The sequence below is a fragment of the Narcine bancroftii genome, chromosome 7 (assembly GCF_036971445.1).
Source record: "Narcine bancroftii isolate sNarBan1 chromosome 7, sNarBan1.hap1, whole genome shotgun sequence".
NCBI classification, from domain to species: Eukaryota; Metazoa; Chordata; class Chondrichthyes; order Torpediniformes; family Narcinidae; genus Narcine; species Narcine bancroftii.
In genome coordinates, this window is record NC_091475.1 from 179163147 (window position 1) to 179187781 (window position 24635).

General features: G+C 38.9%; 1 protein-coding gene across 8 annotated transcripts in view; it reads right to left on the minus strand.

Moving 5' to 3' along the window:
• Positions 1 to 10471: 10471 nt before the first annotated feature.
• LOC138739451 (lysosomal proton-coupled steroid conjugate and bile acid symporter SLC46A3) overlaps positions 10472 to 24635 on the minus strand; it is a 57226-nt gene continuing 43062 nt past the window's right edge. For 6 of the 8 annotated variants that reach the window (XM_069891529.1, XM_069891528.1, XM_069891530.1 and 3 more), the window contains 4 exons: positions 23345 to 24212; positions 22848 to 22931; positions 17473 to 17629; positions 10472 to 13243 (listed from right to left, as the gene is read on the minus strand). In XM_069891529.1, the coding sequence (XP_069747630.1) occupies positions 13174 to 13243; positions 17473 to 17629; positions 22848 to 22931; positions 23345 to 24212 (1179 nt within the window). In that variant the 3' untranslated portion in view covers positions 10472 to 13173. Of the gene's footprint in view, positions 13244 to 16591; positions 16837 to 17472; positions 17630 to 22847; positions 22932 to 23344; positions 24213 to 24635 lie in introns of those variants that run through there. The other 2 variants (XM_069891533.1, XM_069891534.1) reach the window with 2 other exon arrangements.

Sequence of the window (24635 nt, forward strand, 5' to 3'; positions counted from 1 at the left end):
AGGGAGATCGGAGACTTCAGCCCTCCTCCTTTCCAGGAAGTGCTCCTTGTTAAGCTTGCAGATATTATGCAAGACACAGCAGGCAACAGCTACATCTGACACAATGGAGGTATTAATATCTATTTGTTTGGGCAGGCACCTCCAGCGACCTTTGACATGACCAAATGCTTTCTCCTTAACTATTTTAGCAGAGCTTAGTCTGAAGTTGAAAGTGTTCTTATGGTGATCAACGACATTTTTGCAGTAGGTAGGCGGGGTCCCCGATCAAATGCGCAGGTATTTCCACACCATTCACATTTCTGGAGATCTGTGATGCAATCAAATAGAGTGTGTGGGTGAGAAGGAGCAGAAGGGAACAGTGGCAAAGCTGGGGTTTATCGCACAATTCAGAGGGTTACAGACATTTGTTAAGACATAATAATGCACTGTCAGAAATCACTTACATCACTGGGGAATAGCTGACCACCTGCATCTTTAGCAATTATGTAAATCGGAAAGTTGACAAGAATGCGAGAATCATGGGTGCTTCCTGGTCAGCCCACATAGACATCCGTGAAGCTGCAAACACAGAGGGTGACAGCTCAAACCATTTAATGCTTATATTTTCAAGTGAGGATAAATGCTAATAATGGAAAGATCAACCTTACCAGCAGTTGTGGTCAATAACAGCTTGCAGAACGATGGGGTGCCATCCTTTTCGATTGTGGTAGGATGCTGGATCACCCTGTGGGGCATTGATGGGAATATGTGTTGCATCTATGGCTGCAGCACACATTGGATAACCACCCCTTCTTTTAAATGCCTCTAGAGTCTCTTGAAGATGCTCCCCAGTCGGCAACCCTATGAAATGTGGCATGAGGTACAGAATACAGTGGAGATACTAACACCAAAAAGGACACTGATGGAATTTTACTCTCCAGAAGTGGCATAGCACCACAATGCTAGTACAAGTCTGACCCAGGGGTTCCAGAGGTCTTTGACGTTTTGTGTTCTTACACCTCAAATGTGGCCCCAGTATCCCAACAGTGAAATCAAATGTGCACATGACATTCGTAGATTCTCACGTCACTAGGTATCATCATATTTTTCAAAAACTTGATCCAAGAATACAGGTCCCTAAGGTCTCTCCCTCTTCCACATCCTTCTGCTATTATGCACCTGTTCAAGATACTTCATTAAAAACAAAAGCTTTTTACAGCTGATTCTCAGCTCAGCCAACCTCTCCACAAACACTTCACAGGTTATACGGAAGAGATCATTAAAATTATGCCATATGAGATCAGGTCCCTGGCCTGTAAGACCAGTTGCTCTTTGCACCAACTTGCAGATAAGTAGGCTGATAAGACCTGATTGTGTGGTGATGGATTCATATATCTTCTGGACCTCCGAGGTGTTCTGTCCGAGGTCAGCCATTGTATAGAATGAGATGACATCACTTCCATCTTTTGCATGCCACATCATGCGGGCACTTCCAATTAAAGGTAGAACAGACCAAATGCCAGGGATAAGCCCTTGCAAGTGTGAAAGTGTTGCATCCCAGTTAAGAGTGGTCTAGTGTGAAAGGCCAAACCCCCATTCCTATCCCGGAACACTGAACGGCCGATTTAGTGGGACGCAAGTGTGAAAGGGGCTTCAGTCTAACAGTAAGAAATTTTCTTTGGTCATTCTTCCAAATGAAAAGATTTTTGAAGAATTATTTTCTCATTTTTAAAATCATTAATTTTATTGAATAAAAGTAAAAAATGCGAGAGAATGTTATGTCAGACATTTCTGGTCAATGGGCTGACAGAACATTTTCCTTGCTTCTTTTTTTAAACTTACATTGAGTATTGTTGACGATGGACTCAACAAATTTAAATATTTTGCTGTTTTAATTGGTTAAGCAAGTTTGCATTTGAGTTACAAATAGTGAATCAGCCCTTTATGCTTTCTGTGGGTTGTTGGGATCCCTAACAACTACATTGACTTTGCCTGAAGTATGGAGGAATACTACACAGATGTAAAGCAAGAGATTCTCAAGTTTATAATTTTACAGTGATATCTGTATATATTTCCCATATTTTGACCAAATAATGAGGAAGAAACTGAATAGTGTGTTCTGCAGTGACACCTTGTGGTTAGGATCAGTACAGTAACTATTATTGATAGTTTGCTGTTGATGAAAGCAAAATAAATTGAAGAATATTAAAAAAAACTAATGAAATTATGGAAAGGGAATAACTGTTCATAATTAGAAGTATTTTGTTTTTGATAAAGCTGAAGAGATTGTGGAGGCTTTAGTAATGATCTTTCAAGAATCACTGGATTCAGGAGTGATTCCAGAGTAATGGAAAATCGCAAGTGTTCTTCCATTCTTCAAGGAGGGAGAAAAAAAGATAGGAAATTATGGGCTAGTTAGACTGACTGGTGGTTGGCAAGATGTGAGGATCTATTATTAAGGATGAGGCTTTGGGGCACTTGAAGCCACACAGTAAAATAGGCTAAAGTCAGCATTTTTTTCATATGGGAAATCCTGCCCAAAAATCCTGTTAGAATTCTTTGAAGAAATAACAGGAAGGACAGTCAAGAGTCAATTGATGTTGCTTATTTGGATTTTCAGAAAGACTTTGTCAATGTGCCACACATGAGGCTACTAAACAAGATAGAAACTTGTAGGATTACAGAAAGACATTGGCATGGATAGATTAGCTGACTGACAAGAGGTAGAGAGGGGGATAAAATAGCCTTTTCTGATTAGCTGCTGGCAACCAGTGGTGTTCTTCAGGGCTTGTGCCTCTTTTCATGTTATTTGCAATGATTTGGATGACAAAATTTATGGCTTTGTGACCAAGTTTATGGACAATACAAAGAAAGGAGGAGAGGTAGGTAGTATGAAGGAAGCACCGAGTCTGAAGAAGGACTTAGACAGATTAGGAGATTGGGAAAGTAAATGGCAGAGGAATACAGTGTAAAATGTATGATCATGCACTTTGGTGAGAGGAATAAAGGTGTAGATTATCTTCTAAATGGGCAACAAGTTCACAAATCAGATGTTTAGAGGGATTTCAGTCCTCATGCAAGAATCCCTAAAGGTTAACTTGCATGTAGAGTCAATGTTAAGGCAAACGCAATGCTAGCATTCATTTCAAGAGGGATAGCATATTAAAGCAGGGATGTAATGTTGAGGCTTTATGTAGCATTGGTCAGAACTCACAGAGTATTGTGAACAGTTAAGTGCTCCTTATCTTAGGATGTGTTGGCATTGAGAGGGTTCAGAGGAGGTTTACGAGAATGATCTTGGAATGAAAAGGTTATTGTATGAGGAGATTTTGATGGCTCAGGGATTGTAATCTCTGGGGTTTAGATGAACATGGGGGGGGGAGGGTGGAAAAGCTCATTGAAACCTATTGAATATTGAAATTCTGGATAGAGCAGATGTGGAGAAGATATTTCCTCTAGTGGAGGAGTCTGAGACTAGAAGGCACAGCCCTAGAATACAAAAACTTCCCTTTAGAACAGAGATGAGAAGGAATTTCTTTACCCAGAGGATAGTGATTCTGTGGAATTCATTGCAGCAGATGGCTGTGGAGGCCAAGTCATTGCATTTATTTAAGACAGAGGTGGTTGGGTTCTTGATTTGGAAGGGAATCAATGGTTATTGTGAGAAAGCAGGAGAATGGTGTTGAAAGGATAGTGAATCAGCAATGATGGAAATCTGGGCCAATTTGGCTAATTCTGTTCCTACATTATATGGTCTTAAATAATTGCTTACATCAGGGAAGTAGTATCAGTAAGCAAAGAAAAAGAAATTAAACTGCTGGAGGAACTCAGCAGATTAGGCAGTAGATATATCAGGAAAGGAATTATTGACATTTCAGGCTGAGACATTGGATCGGGATGCAGTCCTTATGCAAAGGTCTTGACCCAAAATGTTGACATACCCTCCCCACAGATGTGGATTGACTAGCTGAGTTCCAATAAAAGTTATTTTCTTGCTTTAGTTTCCAGCATTTGCAGTCCTCTCGTATCTCCACGAAGCAGAAAAGACTGGGAGCATTTATATTTTCCAACCAGAGAAATTTTACATTTTATTTTAAAAAATTGGAAACCCATGCAATTCTTCAAGACCAGTCATTCTCAATAGGGGCTGCAGCACATTTAAATAAAAGCTTTGCTTTCTTTTTACCTCACATATCAATTTTTTTTTGTGCTGTTGGTAGAAGAGAAATACCGAAGAAACCAAAACTTGGCTGCTACACAGGGAAGGGGCCGTAAACTTTGAGCAGAATCCCAAGGGGGCCATAGTCAAAAAAGGTTGAGAATGGTCCCTTATTCTTTTAAATTTCACATAGAATCTTTTCTCGTGAGGCTAACTCTCTCATTCCAAAAATCAATCCACTGAACTTTCATTCAATTGAGTGTCTTGAGGACAATCATTTGTGCAGAAATTTACTATTTCTGTTTATGTATTTCTCAATAAACATTTCCCAGAGCAAAATGCAATGTTTTGTTGTTGTTGGCAATATTTAAGGTGGAGGGCCTTTAGTTGGTGCTTGTTGCTCTTGTGTTCTTGGTAGCCACATTATAGACTTGGGGAGTGTTGCCAGAGAAATGATCTTATCAAGGCTTATGAAAGATCTTGAAAGGATAACTAAGAAATAACAATTCCCACTTGAATATAAATGTACAAGAATTGGACATGTGAAAGATGGAATCGTGGACAGTTCCATCATATCTCGATTGACTCTTTATCCAAACAGTCCTGAATATCTTTCACCCAAATTTTATCTCTCTTATGATAATTACTTAGAAGTGTCCTTTGTTTACAATTTAAAGCAGTGTATTGCAGGTTACAATTTGCTGTGTAAAGATTCTCTGTATCCCCTCTAATTCTTATACCATTCACCATAATTCTTTATGGTTTGTTTATTGATCCTTCTATCCTTGGGAAAAGTTGCTTTTTTTTCCCCATACCAAAGCCACTGACAATTTTGAACCTTTCTCAATTCTTTCCAGCCTCTTGCACTCTCATAACAATCACAACATTTCAAATCCTAGCTGATATTCTTTACGGTAGTAAATCCTTTCTATATCCTCCAAGGTCTGGAATTCTTTCCAAAATGAAATAATCCAATGACTAATCACTGTAATACTCATCTTCTTCAAAAGAAACCTCAAGTTCCTTAAATTTTAAAATATATGGCGGTTGCATAACTTCCACAAGAATACAAGATCATTATCATAGATAACAGCTGCCCAATCAAATCCTCCAGCAGTCAGCAACTTTTCAGTGCAAGTTCCAGTCAAGTTTACTGTCACTGCACAAGTACAACCCAACAAAACAGTATTATCTAGTCCTCAGCCCACAAAACATGCAGAAACACCACCAGACACAACACACCTACAAACAATATATATGCAGGACAAGTATTCATATATACAAATAAATAAATAGTGTCATAAGAATATGATAGTCACAGATAGTTAGTGTCAGGCCCAGCGCTACCAACTAGACAGCAACCTAGGCTGCAGAGATCAGAGGTGCAGAGTTTTTTTTACATTTTTTAAAATTTTTCACACTGTGAACCATATCAACCAAAATACATACAAACATTTCCCTCTTAATTATACACAGTGGCATTTTCTCCCCTTTTTCCCCCCTACCTTCCCTCCCCCCTTCCCACCCCCTTCCAAAACCAATAAACATTCAACATATACAATACAATAAAACCATTAAACAATGTCATCACACAGTGAAAAATAAACAAGAAAATTGTGTCATCTACTTTTACACACTGGATCAAGTCATTTTGTTTTCTTATCATTTTAGGGGGTGGAGGTCTGAGACAAGCCCTCTCTGTTATGTTCCATGTGCGGTTCCCAAATTTGTTCAAATAATGTGACTTTATTTTTTAAATTATATGTTATTTTTTCCAATGGAATACATTTATTCATTTCCATGTACCATTGCTGTACTCACAGGCTCTCTTCTGATTTCCAAGTTGACATTATACATTTTTTTGCTATAGCTAAGGCTATCATAATAAATCTTTTTTGTGCTTCATCCAGTTTGAGGCCTAATTCTTTACTTCTTACATTACTTAGAAGAAAAATCTCTGGATTTTTTGGTATGTTGTTTTTTGTGATTTTATTTAATATCTGATTTAGATCTTCCCAAAACTTTTTCACTTTCCCACATATCCAAATTGCATGTACTGTTGTTCCCATTTCCTTCTTACAGCGAAAACATCTAAATGATAATGTTGGATCCCATTTTCTTTAACTTTTGGGGTGTGATATATAACCTGTGTAACCAATTATACTGTATCATGCGTAACCTTGTGTTTATTATATTCTTCATAGTTCCAGAACATAACTTTTCCCATGTTTCATTTTTTATCTTTATGTTTAAATCTTTTTTCCACTTTTGTTTGGGTTTATAGCTTATTTCATCATTTTCTTTCTCTTGCAGCTTGATGTACATGTTTGTTATAAATCTTTTTATTGTCATTGTTTCTGTAATTACATATTCAAAGCTGCTTCCTTCTGGTAATCTCAGTCTGTTTCCCAATATATTTTTTTAAGTAGGCTTTCAGTTGATGGTATACAAACATTGTACCATGAGTTATTCCATATTTGTACTTCATTTGTTCAAATGTTAATAAATTATTTCCAAAAAAACAATTTTCTATTCTTTTAATTCCTTTTCTCTCCCATTCTCTAAAGGAAAAGTTATCTATTGTAAAAGGGATTAGCTGATATTGCATCAATAATAATTTTGTTATTTGGTAATTTGTTTTTTTTCCCTTTCTAAGTGAATCTTCTTCTCACTTATATTGAGTAAATGATGAAAAAATTGTAAACTTTTATATCGTACCAGCTTTTCATCCCACTTTAAAGTATACGTTCCGGTACCTTCTCCCCTATTTTATCTAGCTCTATCTTAGTCCAATCTGATTTTTCCCTTGTGGGATAAAAATCTGATAAATACCTTAATTGTGCTGCTCTATAATAATTTTTAAAGTTTGGTAACTGCAAACCACCTTGGTTGTACTTCTCTGTTAATTTATCTAACGCTATCCTCGGTTTCCCCGCTTTCCATAAAAATTTCCTTATTCTCTTTAAAGAATTTCATTGTTAAGGGAATTGATAACGATTGAAATAAATATTGTATCCTTGGGAAGACATTCATTTTAATGCAATTTACCCTCCCTATCAACATTAGCGGTAATTCTTTCCAATTTTATTAATGAGAACTTTAAGGAATTTATGAATAATTATACCAAACTGAGAACGAGAGTAAAGATGATAAAATAGAAGAGTTTTTAGCTAAAATTGAACTGCCGAAATTGCAAGAAGAGGAACAAAACAAACTGATAAAACCATTTGAAATAGAGGAAGTACAGGATATATTAAAAAAGCTGCCGAACAATAAAACGCCTGGAGAGGATGGATTCCCAAAAGAATTCTATAAAACATTTAAAGAGTTACTAATTCCTCCTCTCCTGGAAGTAATGAACCAGATAGAAGAAACACAAAACTTGCCACCAGATTCATGTAAGACAGCAATAATCACAGTAATACCAAAGACGGGGAAGGATTCACTAACACCAGCATCATATAGACCAATATCTCGACTTAATTCAGATTATAAGATAATAGCAAAATTATTAGCAAACATACTGGCCGACTGTGTACCAAAAATAGTAAAGCAAGATCAAACTGGATTTATTAAGAAAAGACGAACAGCGGATAATGTCTATAAATTTATTAATCTAATTCATGCAGTTCAAGGAAATAAGAAGCCAATAGCAGCTGTGGCTTTAGACGCAGAAAAAGCCTTTGACAAGGTAGAATGAAATTATTTATTCAAAGTATTACAGAGGTTCAATCTACCAGAAAAATATATTAATATGATTAAAGCATTATATAATGGACCATTGGTGAAGGTAACAGTAAATGGATATGTATCAAACAATTTAAATTAAGTAGGTCAACTAGGCAGGGATGTCCATTATCTCCCTCATTGTTCACTTTAGCTTTGGCAGAACTAATAAGAACAGAAAATAAAATAAAAGGGATAAAAATAAAGGAGAAGGAGTATTCTTTGGCTTGGCTTCGCGGACGAACATTTATGGAGGGGGTAAATGTCCACGTCAGCTGCAGGCTCGTTTGTGGCTGACAAGTCCGATGCGGGACAGGCAGACACGGTTGCAGGGGAAAATTGGTTGGTTGGGGTTGGGTGTTGGGTTTTTCCTCCTTTGCCTTTTGTCAGTGAGGTGGGCTCTGCGGTCTTCTTCAAAGGAGGTTGCTGCCTGCTGAACTGTGAGGCGCCAAGATGCACGGTTTGAGGCGATATCAGCCCACTGGCGGTGGTCAATGTGGCAGGCACCAAGAGATTTCTTTAGGCAGTCCTTGTACCTTTTCTTTGGTGCATCTCTGTCACGGTGGCCAGTGGAGAGCTCGCCATATAACACGATCTTGGGAAGGCGATGGTCCTCCATTCTGGAGACGTGACCCACCCAGCGCAGCTTGATCTTCAGCAGCGTGGACTCGATGCTATCGACCTCTGCCATCTCGAGTATTTCGACGTTAGGGATGAAAGCGCTCCAATGAATGTTGAGGATGGAGCGGAGACAATGCTGGTGGAAGCCGTAGGTGATGCCGGTAGAGGACCCATGATTCGGAGCCGAACAGGAGTGTGGGTATGACAACGGCTCTGTATACGCTTATCTTTGTGAGGTTTCTCAGTTGGTTGTTTTTCCAGACTCTTTTGTGTAGTCTTCCAAAGGCGCTATTTGCCTTGGCGAGTCTGTTGTCTATCTCGTTGTCGATCCTTGCATCTGATGAAATGGTGCAGCCGAGATAGGTAAAATCAGTTTATAAAATCAGTTTATTTGCAGATGACATCATAGTATACTTAACAGAACCAGAAATATCAATAAAGGAACTACACAAGAAATTGAAGGAATATGGAAAAATATCAGGGTACAAGATCAACGCAAATAAAAGTGAAGTGATGCCAATGAGTAATGCGGATTATACAGAATTTTAAAAAGAATCACCATTTAAATGGCAAACACAAGCAATCTGATACCTAGGTATTAGGTTAGATAAAAATTTTAGCCACTTGTACAAATTAAATCATCAGCCACTAATAAAGAAATTAGAGGGGCAGTGTTGAAGAGAAATTCCAACAGCTCCAGCACCTCTGTGTCATGAATGACATGGTTCTGACTAATGTGCTATAGTAAGTCTGGTAAGGCGGAGGGAGGAAGTCATATGGTGCACGTCGAATGTCACATCGTATATTGCACCCACTGCTCAGCCCCACCCCACCCATAGGATGCAAAATGGTCTGGCACTGGGCCTAGTTAGTGTGAGCAGTTCCTCTGGTCATTCAGCATTCACTGCTGTGGGAAGAAGCTGTTCCTCCACCTAGTGGTGCTGGCTCTGATATTACTGTATCTCTTTCCTGATGGGAGCTGCAGAAAGGGGTCCTCAATGATTTTGTGCAACCTCTTGGAACAATGAGCCTGATAGATCACGTCGATGGTGGGGTGGGGGGGAGGGGGAAGCAGGGACGGAGACTCCAGAGATCTTCTCTGCCACTATTACAATCCTATGGATTGACCTCTGATGCATTTCCCTGCAGCAACTGTACCACACTGTGATGCAGCTAACCAGCACACTCTCGACAGAGCTCCTGTAGAAGACTGGCATAATGTAGCCTTGCCCATTTAAATCTCAGGAAGTGCAGTCACTGTGGTGCCTTCCTAACAAGTGAGATGTTGTATGTCCACGATAGTTAAGTGAACTCCACTACAGACTTATTGATGTGCAGTGGATGGTCCTCCTGAAGTCCACAATCACTACCTTCATCTTACCCATGTTGAGACTTGGGTTGTTACTCTTGCACCATATCTTAAGATTTTCTACCTCTTCTCTGGTAGTGCAACTCGTTGTTGATGATGAGGCCAACTAATGTTATTTCATCTACAAACTTGATGACACAGTTGGAGGTGGATCTGGCAATGTACTCGTGGGTCAGTACCATAAACAGGAGGGGTCTGAGTACACAGCCCTGAGGTACGCTAGAGCTCAGCATGGCGGTGCTCAACATTCTGCTACTGACCCAGACAGACTGGTCTTTTCGTTAGCAAGTCCAGAATCCAGTTAGAGAGAGTGTTTAACCCATAGATGCCAACTTCATTCTTGCAGAGAAGTTGTGCTTGTTAATATAACTACAGTGAGCCTTTAGACTTCAGAATGAGAATTTGAATTCACAAGATATGAATTGGCATTTAAGATGAAGTGGTTACTGACAAGTAACTGGTAATATTGACTGGCCCAATAGGAAGTAATAAAACAGATAAGCAGGCAATGGCAAATTGCTCAGTAAATGTATTTCAGAGGTATTGAACAGTCAAAAGGTGATAACTTCATTTTGGGATAAAGGTAATGCAAAAAAAAATCAGTGTTCAATTCAGGATTTCACTTTGCAGATAAGGTTTATTTTTAGAATCTGTTGAAACAATGCCTACAGATATTCAGCTCAAATGATCAAGTCCATCCTATTCATTAATTTGTCCCACTGTAATCCCATTTTCACTCCTAGACACACAACATCTTTAATTAGGAGTTACTCTAAGAAGCTGAATTCAGTTCACCTATCAGTTAGTGCAATAGTACTACAGTGTCAATGATCTAGGTTCTAAAGTGCCACTGTCTGTAAGGAGTTTATACGTTCTCCCCACAACTGTGTGGGTTTTTTCCAGATGCTCTGCTTTTTTTCCCACATTCCAAAGGTGTACAGGTCAGTGGGTTAATTGGTTACGTGTGGGCTCGAGGGCTGGAAAGACCTGTTAATCTGCTGCATCTCTAAATTTAAATCAATGCCAAGATGAAGGTCCCCAGAAAATGGTTCAAATTGTGGTTTTTTTTTAATTTAAAAAATACACCATTCAAGTCAATTTTGAATGCAAAAGCATTTAATATGCCACTAGAATAATTTCCTGCATCAAAATTGGCCACCATAGAACCAATAGAACACTACAGCACAGAAACTGGTATTTCAGCCCATCTAGTCAAATGCTTGTTTAATCTTATATCTATGACATTAGAGAAACAATCAATACTGACAAATCTTAGAAATCATTTTAACAGCAGGACTTCTATAAACAAACGGAGGAGCACAAAAATGATCTAAAGCAAATTTTTAACATTTACCCAGACAAAATAGCTAAATCTGTTATAATAGCACAGTCAGAAAAGCTGCAAGATATATTTCTAAGGACCTAACAACACTCTTGACACTTTGCAACTTTTTTGCAATATTGTGGTTTGTGAAATACTCCAAAATAATATGTATTTAACAATTTTTTAAAGAAATATTTTCCTACAGGGCTTTACCCAGTCTCTCAGTTACAGTTCAATTAATTAACTTTGCTGTTTGCGGGAAAAATCTTTATCCATACACCAGAAAATAGATCAACATCATTTGGTACTGTAGGATCTTGGATATTCAGCGGACTAAACTAAAATGCCATCTGTTCAATGAAGGCTCCAAGGTTGAAAAACCAACCTGATTTATATGCCAGGCTCCTGCAATTGAAATTGAATTCACAATGGTGGAAATAAGAACAAAGAATGGTTATATTTGAGGTTCCTGCAGATGACATATTAGCTTGCCCAACGTTTTTCCCAATGGTCATTCACAGCTTGAATTTATTCCAGATGATTACTCAACTATGGCCAAGCTTCAATGCAACATTTAACAATCTTTTTCATATCCTTTAATATAGAGGTTAGATTTGATAAATTGAAATTGATCAAAAATCTAAACCTTTTTAGCTAGGCTGCTGCAGGCATCTATATCATAGAGCCATACAGTATGGAAACAGGACTTTGAACTCCCAACATGTCCACTCTAACCAAGTAATCTACCTGAGCAAGTTCCAACTGCATATGTTTAACTCCTATCTCTCTAAACCTTTCCAATCCATATGCCTCTCTAAACACCCAATGTTACAGCTGTTCCATCGGTTTGGAAAAAGTTTCCCCTCAGATCCTCCTTAAATCTTCCCCTCATCACCTTAAACATATGCCCTCTCCTATCTTGGGAAAAGACTGATCATTCACCTTGCTAGTAACCCCCATGATTTAATATATCCCACAGTTCCTTGCATTTCATGAGGGAAAAAAAGTTTCAGCCTTTCCTTATAATTCAAGCCCTCCAGTGCCAGTAATATCCACATGATCATTTTCAATATCTTTCCAACTCAATAACATGCATCCTATATCTGGGCAACATCAGGGCCTTGAGCAGGTGATACATGATATCCCAACTCCTCCTTCAACATCCTGCCTGACAGTGTCTCTTCAGGGAGCTCTCTGCACCTCACATTTCTATAGTTAAATTCCATCTGCCATTCTTTGGCCCTCTTCCACAGTGGATCTAAATCTTGTTGTCATCCTTGATACCTTCCTCACTGTCCACTATGACAGGCCTCTAATTTAAAAAAAAAACAACCTTCCATGACTTATTCCATCAAACCAACTTTGAACCCAATTGGCCAGATGATCATGGAACTCATGTGGTCTAGGCTTCTAGAGTGGCCTACCATACAGGATCTTGTTAAAGCTCAAGTTTGTGATCAGATATAGCAGCATTTCCCTTTACCATGGTGAACACACATAGTACATTTCATATACTCGTAATATAAAGTCCTTGAAAATACTCATATTCTGAAGAAAAAGAAGCTTCCCAGTTTAAAAAACTAATGGGACTAGCTCTGCTTCTCTAATGCACTTTAGTTCTGGATTCAATCACCTCAAACCTCGACCTGGCAGATGTCTCATCAAGAAATATTGGTCAAAAAGATCAAAATCCCAAATTCTGTGCAACATAGACTGGCAACTACATTTCATAATTTAAGGCAAAAACATTTATATCCATTTTGGATTTATCCACAGATAATGTCTGTATTTCCATCATGTCCTGTGTTTTGCTTCCAACCTGACCTATCATACCTTTTTTTGTGGACTTTCCAGTACAAAAATAATTTTTCCAGGAATATAACTACATTTTTTAAAATTTATATTTTAAAAAAATCAGACATCTTGGAGCATAATGAGACTCCCAAAGTGGCAAAACACAACAATTATTGCAATATGTGAAGGATTTCATAAGAACTAGATGGAATCATCTTCAATAAGCAGTCTGCTATTTTCTTGCTCTTGAGATTTCCACCACGACAAGACACTATGAGAAGGAACAATATGCAGAAAATTAATCAAAATGATTTCACGATTACACAAGTTTATTTAAGGTGGTAAATGTTTGTCCTTGAGAAATACAGCTCTGGTTACACATTGTATTAAATTATTAATTTCATTTCTACCAACTTCAAACTTCTACCTTGATTTAGCATTTTATCAAACAAGTTTTACATTTGCTTTGTTTTATTTTTCCATCTTTAAGACTAATGGTTGGTAATCAAGCATTAAAATATTGACTTGCAGGGAACTAGGATCAGGTAGATCATGTGCAATTATCTGCATGCTCTTTTCCCTCTCCTTTCTTTGTATTGTATCCATTGTAATTTCAGGTGAACAGTTTGGCAGAGTAGATCTTTGAGATACACCTTCCGTGGTTTATTAGATAACAGACCAATCACATGGTTTTTAATTATAGTGCATGATAAAGGGGAGTAATTTTAGGAGACGCAGACCAGTGCAGACTAACCCAGTGTAAAACATGAAAGACTCCAGATGCTGTGATTGTAGTAAAAACACACAAATGCTGGAGGAACTCACAGCATCCATAGGAGGTAAAGATATATTACTGAAATTTCGGGCCTCAGCCCTTATTCAAATTTTAAGCAAAGAACAAGAAAGTATCTGTTTAAAGATTGAAGATTGGCAGGGGAGGAGTCCAGACCAACAAAATATTTTAATTGGATATGATAAGAGAGGTGAAATTAATTTTGGCACTGTGAAAGGAGACAGTGAGAGCATGTCTACTTGGGGAAAAGGAGGGGAAGGGTATAATGGAAACCAGAGAAGTTAATTGTAACGTCATCCACTTGGAGGGTGCCCAGACAGAACATGAGGTGTTGTTCCTCTAATGTGTGGGTAGTCTTAGTCTGGCAGTGCATGAGACCATCGACAGACATGTCAGCAAAGTAATGGGACAGGGAATTGAAATAGGTGTCCACTGGGAGATCCACTCTCCAATGTAGAGAAAACCATAATGGGAGCACCAGATTCAGTAGATGACCCCTACAGATTCACAAGTGAAATGTTCCTTCACTTAGAAGGACTGTTGGGCCCAAAACAGTAGTGAGGAAGGACATGTGGGCACAAGTGGAACATCTCCTGTGGTCACAGGAATAGGGGCCAAAGTGCCATTAGTGAGGAGGGAGGAGTGGACAAGGAGGGAGAAGATCCTGCAGAAAGCAAAGAGGTGAGAGAGGGAAATCTTTATTTATCGTTCATACTATGCTCGCACGGTATATTCTCCAGGAACACAGAGCATATTTACATGAATACAAGTTAGAAGTTAAGCACATAAAAGTATTAAAACATATACAGTAAAAGTCCATGGAACCTTTTCCACAAATGTTTTGGGAATTCAGGAGTCTAATGGCTTGGGGGAAAAACACTGCTGCTCAATCTGAACACAAGGGCTCGAGTGCTGCAGTACCTCCTACCAGATGGTAGAAGGGAGAACAGTTTACATGAGGGGTGCGTGGAGTCCTTCACAATGTTTATTGGCTTTCACCTGCATGGAGTGTCGTACATGTCCTTCACGGTAGGAAGAGAGCCCCCAATGATCTTTTCTGCTGACTTCACTATCCTCTGTAGGGTATTGCAGTCCGAGGAGGTACAGCATTCAAACCAGGCGGCGATGCAGTTGCACATGATGCTCTCGATACATACTCTGTAGAATGTAGTGAGGATGGAGGGTGGGAGATGAACTTCCCTCAGCCTTCGCAGGAAGTAGAGGCGCTGCTGGGCTTTCTTGGCTATGGAGCTGGTGTTAAGAAACCAGGTGAGATTCTCCACCGTGCACTCCAAGGAATTTGATATTCTTGATGACTTCAATGGTCGAGCCGTCATTAATCAGCAGAGCGTGGTCTCCCCGGGCCCTCCTGAAGTCAACAACTATTCCTTGTATTTTTAATGTTTATATACATAATTGACTCTGCACCAGTCCATTAGCAACTGCACCTCATCTCTGCACACTGACTCATCATTCTTACTGATCAGGCCCATCATGGTCGTGTTGTCAGAAAACGACGATGTGGTTCAAGCTGTGTTTAGCTGCACAGTCATGGGTCAGCAGAACGAATAGCACTGGACTAAGCATGCAGCCCTGGGGGGCTCAGTGTGATGGTCTTGGAGGTGCTGTTTCCAATCCGGATTGCCTGAGGTCTCCCTGACAGGAGGTCAGGAATCTAATTACAGAGGGAGGTGCAGCATCAAAATTGAGTAAAATTGATGGAGGATTAAGTATCTTTCTTCTTGGATATTGTTCTGGGTGTTCTCGTAGACATCAAAAGCAAAGGTCCAGCATGAATAGAGCCCAGAAATCCATCCAAAGCTGAGAAGCAGCAATACTGGTAGCACCTAGGCAGAGTAGTTAGTGATCTTGCTCTAAAGCAGTAGTTCTCAACCTTTTTCTTTCCACTCACATACCAGTTTAAGTATTCCCTATGCTGTAGGTGCTCTGAGATTAGTAAGGAATTGCTTAAGGTAGTATATGGATGGAAAGAAAAGATATGAAAACCACTGTTTTAATCGTACCTAATTGGCTCATTATGTGCATGGTTTCATAACTCAAAAGGAAATTGGCCAATGTCAATTTTTCTCAAGCAAATTATTTCAGTAACAATTGGTATGCAGCAGTGATTCTCAACCTTCCCTTCCTACTCACATACCACCTTAAGCAATCCCTTACTAATCACAGAGCACCGATGGCATAGGGATTACTTAAAGTGGTATGTGAGTGGAAAGAAAAAGGTTGAGAACCACTGCTCTAATGAACATCTGCCCATCCAGAATGAAGTTTAATGACTTAAGATACATGTTCAAGATTGGTGTAAACAGCAACAATCCTATTTCATTTGGCCTAGCTGATTAGCCGATGGCAATGAACAAAATGAACTGTAACCCACGACATAGAGGACATTTAACAGTGCAGGAACTGACACAAGGACCAAATTTATCACAGCAAAATAGTTAAAATATGCAAAAACTCTGGAAAAGAGACCCAAAGCCAACAACGTGCAAGCATTCCAAAAAGGGCTGGAGTGTTTACATACTACACAACAAAATCTCATACAAATGTTTGCCTTATTTATCATTACAATCAGTCGTGGGGCAGAGTTATCCTTGGATTTGTACCATCTGTCTGATCATTTTTTTCTTTGCATTTATGTGTTCCTCAAAAACAAATATAATTGATTTCAAGAAGTACTCCACTTTTTCCTGGGCTAAAGCTAAATCTATTTTACTGCTCGTTTGTGTAATCAGTACTTTTGCTGATGCTTTATATTCCCTGCTGAAATGACTCTATTACTACACCCAAGATGTTGAGTCAAGTTTTTATTTAATTTTATGTTGTGATAAAACTAAGTTTACATGTCAACTCCAGCACAACTAAATGCTCTACATTTCCACTTGTCTCTTGTAATTACTGACTCCAATGGTTGATCAGAATTTTTCTTCCCCTTCCCCCATTCTAGACTATCTTCAAATTGTTCATACTGTTCCTGATCCTCAGTCCTTTCAGAATAATTTCCAAATCTGCAATGACTATTCAAAAAGAAACATGTTGCAAATTCTGAAAATCTGAAATCAAAGCAGAAAATGCTGTAAATAGTAGAGTCCTGAAGCACTTTTCATTGGAAGTGCAATGATCTGAAAATAACCAATTTTCTCTCCACACTGCTGTGTGATATTCTCATGATCTCCTGTCTTTATTCCCTTTCACCATTCTTTGTGCCAATGGAGTTCACTGCTTGGTTCTTGGTTTTCATTGCCGATTGTAAACATTTCTTAATTTGTACACAGGTGTTACTTCGCATATTTCTTGGCCTTTTAGAGCACTCCTACCCTTCCCATAACCATACATTTTTCCATTATGAATGTAATGGTAGGAATTAATCATGTCATCAGTTGACATGAATTACAGATGTAATTAACGACTTTCCACTTGCAGACTATTATTTATTTATTGGGGACAACCTTAAGATTATTGCTAAAAGGATCAGAGGGAGATGGAGATTGTATTAATATAGAAAAAAATAATCTGGTAGGAATTGGGTGGAAGTAATTTCAATAATAATTTAGGAACAAATCTGCAGGATGTGGTAAAGAGAGGATGGGACTAATTGGGAACTCTTCTCCCCAAATACTTAGCACTGACACAATGGGGAAACCAGTATTGTGGTTAAAATGATAGAATTTAATCATACCATTACTTACCACAAAATTCCAACTGGAATGATGCACAAGCATGCTGCCAGCAAAAACCCAAACCCTGCAAATTGTTCAACAGTGGCGGCATAAACATTGTTGAAAATTATGGTGGAAATGGCACTACTTATAGTCTGAAGGCAAGCAATAATGGCAAATAGAGCACCTGCAAAAAGAACAAGGAAAACTCAAATTTGTTTGCATTGCTCCAACTGCTTGAACATTATACTATCAATGTTTTTTTTTAAATTAGGATAATTTTCTTAGGCTTAGGTGGGAAGAAAGAGAGTTAATGTGGAGTATTAACACAAAGACAAGATAACAAGACCAAATCACATGAATTTAAGTAAAATAAAAACAGAAGTGTCTACATGGAATAACTACTTAGATAATGTAAAACAAGACTATCTAATAGTACCATAATTAACTAGAATAGAATTGTGTAAACAGGTTGCCTTTAATCTAGAATCCTATGGTAGCAAGAAAATACAAAATGCATTTTATAGAGTGAGAATAAAACAAAGGTAAATAAAATCAAACTCAAAATACTGAAGTGAATCATGAAAAGTCCAAAAAAAGTAAATATTTATTAACAAATTTTTAAAATTATCAAGTTCTAAATACATATGTTTGATGTTATAATTAGCCTGTGCTAAAGTATGTAAAGTACATTTGTACATTTAAGATTTGGGCAATTACAAATGCATTATACAGATATTGACAGATCCACATTTTTCTTCCTCAAGGAATTATTGGGTTGGATAACCAGTTGATGTACCTAGCAGGTATATCAAGCCATTTTTGTTTAATACTGTTAATAAGTTAATAAAATTATGACAAAATATATTTTCAAAGGGTAGGATTTTGAGGTTTAGTTATCTTGTCATATTTCACAAACATCTAATTTGCCATGCAAGAGGTATGCAAGAGTAGACTTTATGTCTACAGTTGGCTTGGCAGAGACAATGGAAAGTGCTTGTGAGAGTTTCACAAGTAGGTGTTAATGGACCAGCATGTTTGAACAGTGTTCAGGCTCAAGAATGAAGAAACCTTTTGCTGCTATTCTGGTTGAAGCTTGTTGTCTTAAGAGTGGCCATATGATTTTGCAAACAAGGAGAAAACATCCATTGTTTCGAAGAGTATTCTGCAATGGTTTGTGGTGAAGGTTGCAAGTAGGCTGACCTGCTTTTTTGAGATCTGAATTCAGCCTATTCTAAATCTCTGTAGTCAATTGCAGAGATTGTGGCTGGTTATTGTGTTTCTCCTTGGATAGGGGAAAAGAAGAAGTCCTTATGGTAACCTGGAAGAAGAGGTTATCTTTTGGAAAAACCCAAGAGGGAGCAAGTTTCTTCAGTAAGAGACTTCAGTTGCAAATTGAAAGAGATCAGTATGTGTGCATACTCTTTCTGAAACCAACAAAAACCTTCCTAAGTGGTAATAACTTAAGTTAAAGCACCAGAGCCTGGTGAATATAATATGTTCAATTCTGTGCACAGTATGGAAGATTGCCTGATACCAGTGAACTTGGAGAAGGAAAAGTGAATGATTGGACGGTGGAAAAGAACTTTCCTGAACACATAAACATTACATACATAGTGCGCTTAGAATTATAAGGGGGATTAAGTTGTTAATAGTAATAAGTTATTCTGTATTAAGAAAATAAAACCAGTCTTGCTTAAGTAGCCAATGTCCTGGTGAATTCCTGTTGCTGCTGTTTTTGGAGTCCTTTGAGCCCATAATAGTTACCAATGTTCTCATACCTCTGCAGACCCAAGAGAATTCAAATGGGGACTTATTTGCTGGTCTACCAGAAAGCTTGTACTTTCCCAAATCTAGTAATTAGTTCTATTTTCTTTCATCTGGCTGATCTACAGGCACAGCACAAATGCTTTTTAGCACAGTGTACACATTCTTAATTTGCAAGCTTTTAAACATTTGTTTGTTCAAGCAGCAATAAACCTTGGAAACAGGGCTAAGGAACATACCAGGACCAGTAGTCTGGACCTGGAGAAATGTCATTGCATTTGTGACCATTGACATGTCACCATCCAAAGTAAAGCATCCTCAGAGAGGGATCACAAACTCAGGAACAATACAAACAATTAGTACTTATGCTAATGGTCTTATATTTGTTTTCAAGTTTGGTGACAGCAATCTTTGAAAAATTTAGCCATGGTCTGAGAAGTTCATGAAAATGAAATGCTACCCAAAAAATTTACTCTGAGAATGGGCTCCTAAGCAGTGCTCTCCATGTCCTTCAAGCTATTTCTGCTCTCTTGGGTGTTCCGTGCGTCCTCCTCCAACCGTAAAGCTGATCTAGCTATCATCACAGTACAACTGTTAGGTGGCTGACCAATACTCAGCCTGCAAATAATGAAGGAACTTCTTGAATCACAAATTTGGCAAATTAATAACACTGCAAATCCTGTCCAGGAGTGGACTAATAATTGTGTGTGTGTGTGTGTGTGTGTGTGTGTGTGTGTGTGTGTGTGTGTGTGTGTGTGTGTGTGTGTGTGTGTGTGTGTGTGTGTGAGAGAGAGAGAGCATGAGAACTGAGAGAGAGAGAGAGAGAACTGACTTCAACAGTAGCTTTTGGAAGCTTGTGGAAGACCCCATTTTGAAGACGAGTTATGAGTTCTGAGTTCAGCTTGTTGAAAAACCCTTAACCCTTGTAGTCCTTACATGAGGAAATGGCTGGCTAGAGTGTTTTACCTGAAATTATGGAAACAAGAGGAACTCTGTGGTGACCTGGAAGAAGAGGTTATCATTTGGAAAACCCACAATGGGGCAAGTTTCTTCATCAAGTCACTGAAGTGACTGATGGAAGTAAATCAGTTTGTGGGTGTCCAACGAGCAATAAATATCTCTCTGAAACTAACAAGAACTGCATAAATGATCAATTCTGTGCACAGTATAAGAATTGCCTGATACTGGTGAACTTGGAAAAGGGAGAAGTGAAATTGGACTGTGAATCAAAGAACTTTCCTGAACATATACACATTACATACACAAGCACTTAGAATTGGAAGGGGGTTTGATCCTGTTTTCATGTTTAAAGAAAATTAAAGCAACCTTTGTTTAAGTAACCTTTGTTTTGGTGAATTTCTATTGCTACATAACAGTAGAAAACAACAGTAATTGTTCCAAAGTTCTGGTATACACTCTGGATGCCTACAAGAACAGCTCTTGTAGTTGATTGCAGATTTCTGGATGAAATTAAACTATCATTTCAGATACATAAATACCAATTTTGCAGTTTAGCAATGCGAGTGGTATTTGGCACATTCCACAGTGCAAGTCAAACCTTGCTTGTTAGATGCAGAAAACAAGAACCTTGAAGAATTTAGCCAAGCCCCTTTCACACTTGCATCTCACTAAATTGGCCATTCAGTATCCTAGGATAGCAGTGGGAGTTTGGCTTTTCACACTTGATCACTTCTACCTGGGACACTGAATGCTTTCACACTTTCAAGGAGCCATCCCCGGGTTAGGACTGTTCTACCTTCTACCGGTGACATCATTACGCATCACGTGATGGTGGACCTGCCTCAAATTCTGATCAATGTATTTTGATCTTATATTTGAACAAAATTAATCATGCCTAATTAAAACATAATTAAGCTTTATGTACAGCCAATATGAGCCCTTCAGCCCCGGTTGTGTTATGCTGACCTATATAAACCTTTATAAGGCACCATAGGAAAGTGCTAGCAATAAACAGCAATAGTGGACAATTTTTAAACTGTTGGTAGTGCTATATCACTTAATTTATATAGCACGGGAAAGCTTGTAATGCTACACTGCACAATTTATATAGTGTGGGCAAGTTGGTAGCACTATTGAGTACAATTTATAAATACAGTGTGGCAGTGCACATAACTGAAGTGGTGAACTGGCCCTGCTTGTCACTCATGGTCAGCGGGGCAGCCACGGCAAAGATGGTGCCATGGGTCCTTCTCTTCTGATACAGACTGGAAGTACGCGTACACGCATACGTCAGGGTGATGCGAGTTCCGGGACATGAGGGGCGGGCTCCGAACAGCCTTAAAGGCTGCCACGCGAACTTCAAAATAAATCCCTTGTGCTTAATGAGCTCACAGCCTGCTGTCTCAGTTCTTTATGCTGCGCTCACGCACAACCCACTACACTGGTTCACGTTGGGGTCACCATAGGCCCACGTAAAAAAAAAAAACACTCGGCCCTTCGAGCAACTCAGATCGACTTCAAGCAACCACTGCCTTTCACGCACAAGAAAGTCTGTTTCGTCTCAGTCATAGATGAATACTCCCCTTTTCCCTTTGCCATCCCTTGTTCTGACACCTCCAACACCTCCATTGTCAAGGCACTGGCACAGATCTTCACCATGTTTGGATACCCAGCATTCATCCACAGCAACCGGGGTTCCAGCTTCATGAGGAACAGGTGCACCTCCTCCATGCGAACCCAAATTATGCCTACATCAGGTACCCCAATGGATATGAGGATACCATCTTGACCAGGGACCTGGCACCAGCAGGGCCCAGTCTCCCCACCCTGGGAACCCCTGGCCCATCTAGGATCCCCTGGGGCTGATACTCTCTCTCCACAGGGCCCCACTTCCCACGAACCTGCCCCGCATCTACACCAGCCATTGACTAGGAACCTGTCCTGCGATGGTCCCAGAGGCAAAGATGTCTGCCGGACCACCTGTCCTTTCGGACTGTTTGGTATCAAAAACACCGCCCCAACATCCCAGGACTCATTTTAAGAAGGGGATGAATGTCGTGATACAACCACTACAGTGGCTGTACTCCTACCGGCCTACTGCAGGGGGCAACCACTGTACCTGCAGGTAGACAACCTGGAAAGCTGGCCCCACCTCCCCGCTGTTAATCACCAGCTCATATAAAGACGAGCAGCCCCCTTTGGGAGCCAGTCGGGCACGTGGAGCCAGGAAAGGTACAGAAACCTGGTGTGTATAAGTTTATGCTGATTAAAGCCTGTTGTATAGTCTGTGGACTTGTGTTTGAATTCTTCACTCAGCAGTGTTCACATTTTGCAATAATGTTATGTTACCAAGATGAAGCTTTTTTAATGTTACAATCTCTGAGTTGTGGGTCATTCATGCACACAAAACTCCAATAAGCATAGGTCCCATAAGCTATCAAAAATTGTTCTTTTTTTAATTCTTGAGGATTGAAAAACAAAGTGAAAAAGTTATCATCCACAAGCAATGTTCTCCTATGCTAACTAAAGCCACAACCACAAACATGGAATAGCTGCTAAATGAGAGAGATAATCCAGCAGATCGCTCACCTCCCATAAAAGGGATCCAAATCTGGGAATAATTGAAAACACTTTAGAAGCACACCCAGGGAAGAAAAAATATTTTAAAATGAACCTACCTTGATCACAGGGCAAAACCAACTTGGATAGCATTGATCGTAAGACAGGGAATGGCATGAAGGCAAAGAGAGAAACCAGCCTCACTGTGACAAAAAAAAGCGAGAATTGCAGATTATATTTGTTGTGGGGGTTCAAGTCTTCCTTCTCTAAATATACAGATCTGTTGTGATATCCCACACTGAATTGAGTCAGTTATTTGTCTCGCAAACACAACAGCCAATTGCATAATGTTGCACAAATAAGCATGTTAATAAGCAATTCTCTCAGTATCCTTTCATTATTGTCAGTAGCATTTCCACATTTAATTTATAACATTCAGGACTTATATCAGCACAAGCGACTTTAAAATTTGTTGGTTCAATACAATAGGAATTGGGAAGGAACCAGGGGTCACAAATAAAGTTTTGAGAAATAACTATTCATATGTTCAACTATTCTGTTAATTTTCCTTAATAATCACATACAACTTTAAGAATAATAAAAAAGTTTAACCTACCCAAAAACATAAGAAGAGTCGTTGTGGCAAAGATAGCCATAATCATTCCTCCAGCAAAGGAAAGTGTTCCAATAAAAACAATAAAAATGTCTCTAAAATGGTAGGAAAACACTGCCACTCCACAAAAACTTAGCAAAAATATGCACAACTCTGCAGCAGAGCCAGCTCCAATCAGGACTTCATTCCAACAAAGAGGTGTATTTAATTCATACAGAGTATAAAGTCCTAAACTACCAAATTCAGCAATGGAAAATGTTGCAATAGCAAGAAGCAACAAGCCAATTTGAACACGTTTTCTAAAATCAGAAGTAGCAAAAATAATTAAGACCCTGGATAGTATTTCTTTACAATTATCAGAGAACAATTTTTGGTTTTCCTCACCTCTTGACACCTCGACACTCTCTTTAAAGAAGAAGATGATATAAATAATATTGACCAAATTAATCAAGGTGATGGTCAAAAATGGCCAATTGAAGCCTGCTGCCTTTAAGAAATACCCAGATGAAAGTGCCCCTACACCACCCATTACTCCAACAATCATATCGAGCAATGCCATACGCATATTTTTTTGCTTTCTGGTAGAAACATCTGCCACATAAGCAAAGGCTCCACCAAACAAAGCTGGTAAGCCACCAAAACATGCAGTAAGAGCCGCTGGTACAAAAAGGACATAAATAGACCAAGAAAAGTAGGCCACTGCTAGATCAGCCAGGCTGTTAATCAGAGCTCCAATAGAAGGAAGTAGGACAAATAGTTTGCGCCCATAGCAGTCACTGAATCCACCCAGAATCAAAGTAGTAATTAGGCTAGGAACAAGCTGTACCAAATTCATGTACATAAAATATCGAGAAGCATTTTCCTGGATCACCTAGAAAGAAAACAAAGAATCAAAAATCACATCGAAAGTTTTAAAAAAGATAAGAAGTATTTCAAATGAATGAGCAACCATCTCCATTCACTATTGATAGGGTCTGTATTATGAAATCGTCAGTAGAGCAGCATTTGTGCATTCTATTCTAAGTGTGTAATTCAATTTCCAACTTCAATTAAACCAAACATTACGAGCATTAACATGTTAACAAACAGCTGACACGTGAGAAACTGTAGATGCTGGAATCAGGAGCAAAAGAGGAACCTCAGCAGATTGATCATCATCAGTGGGAGAAAAAGAATGGTTAATGTTTCCACCCAGAAACCTTTATCAAGACAGAGTAAAGAGGATGACAGAGGTCAGTTGGAAAACTGAGGTCACTCTTTTATGTCTCAAAGTAAAAGTGAAAATATTAGTAAG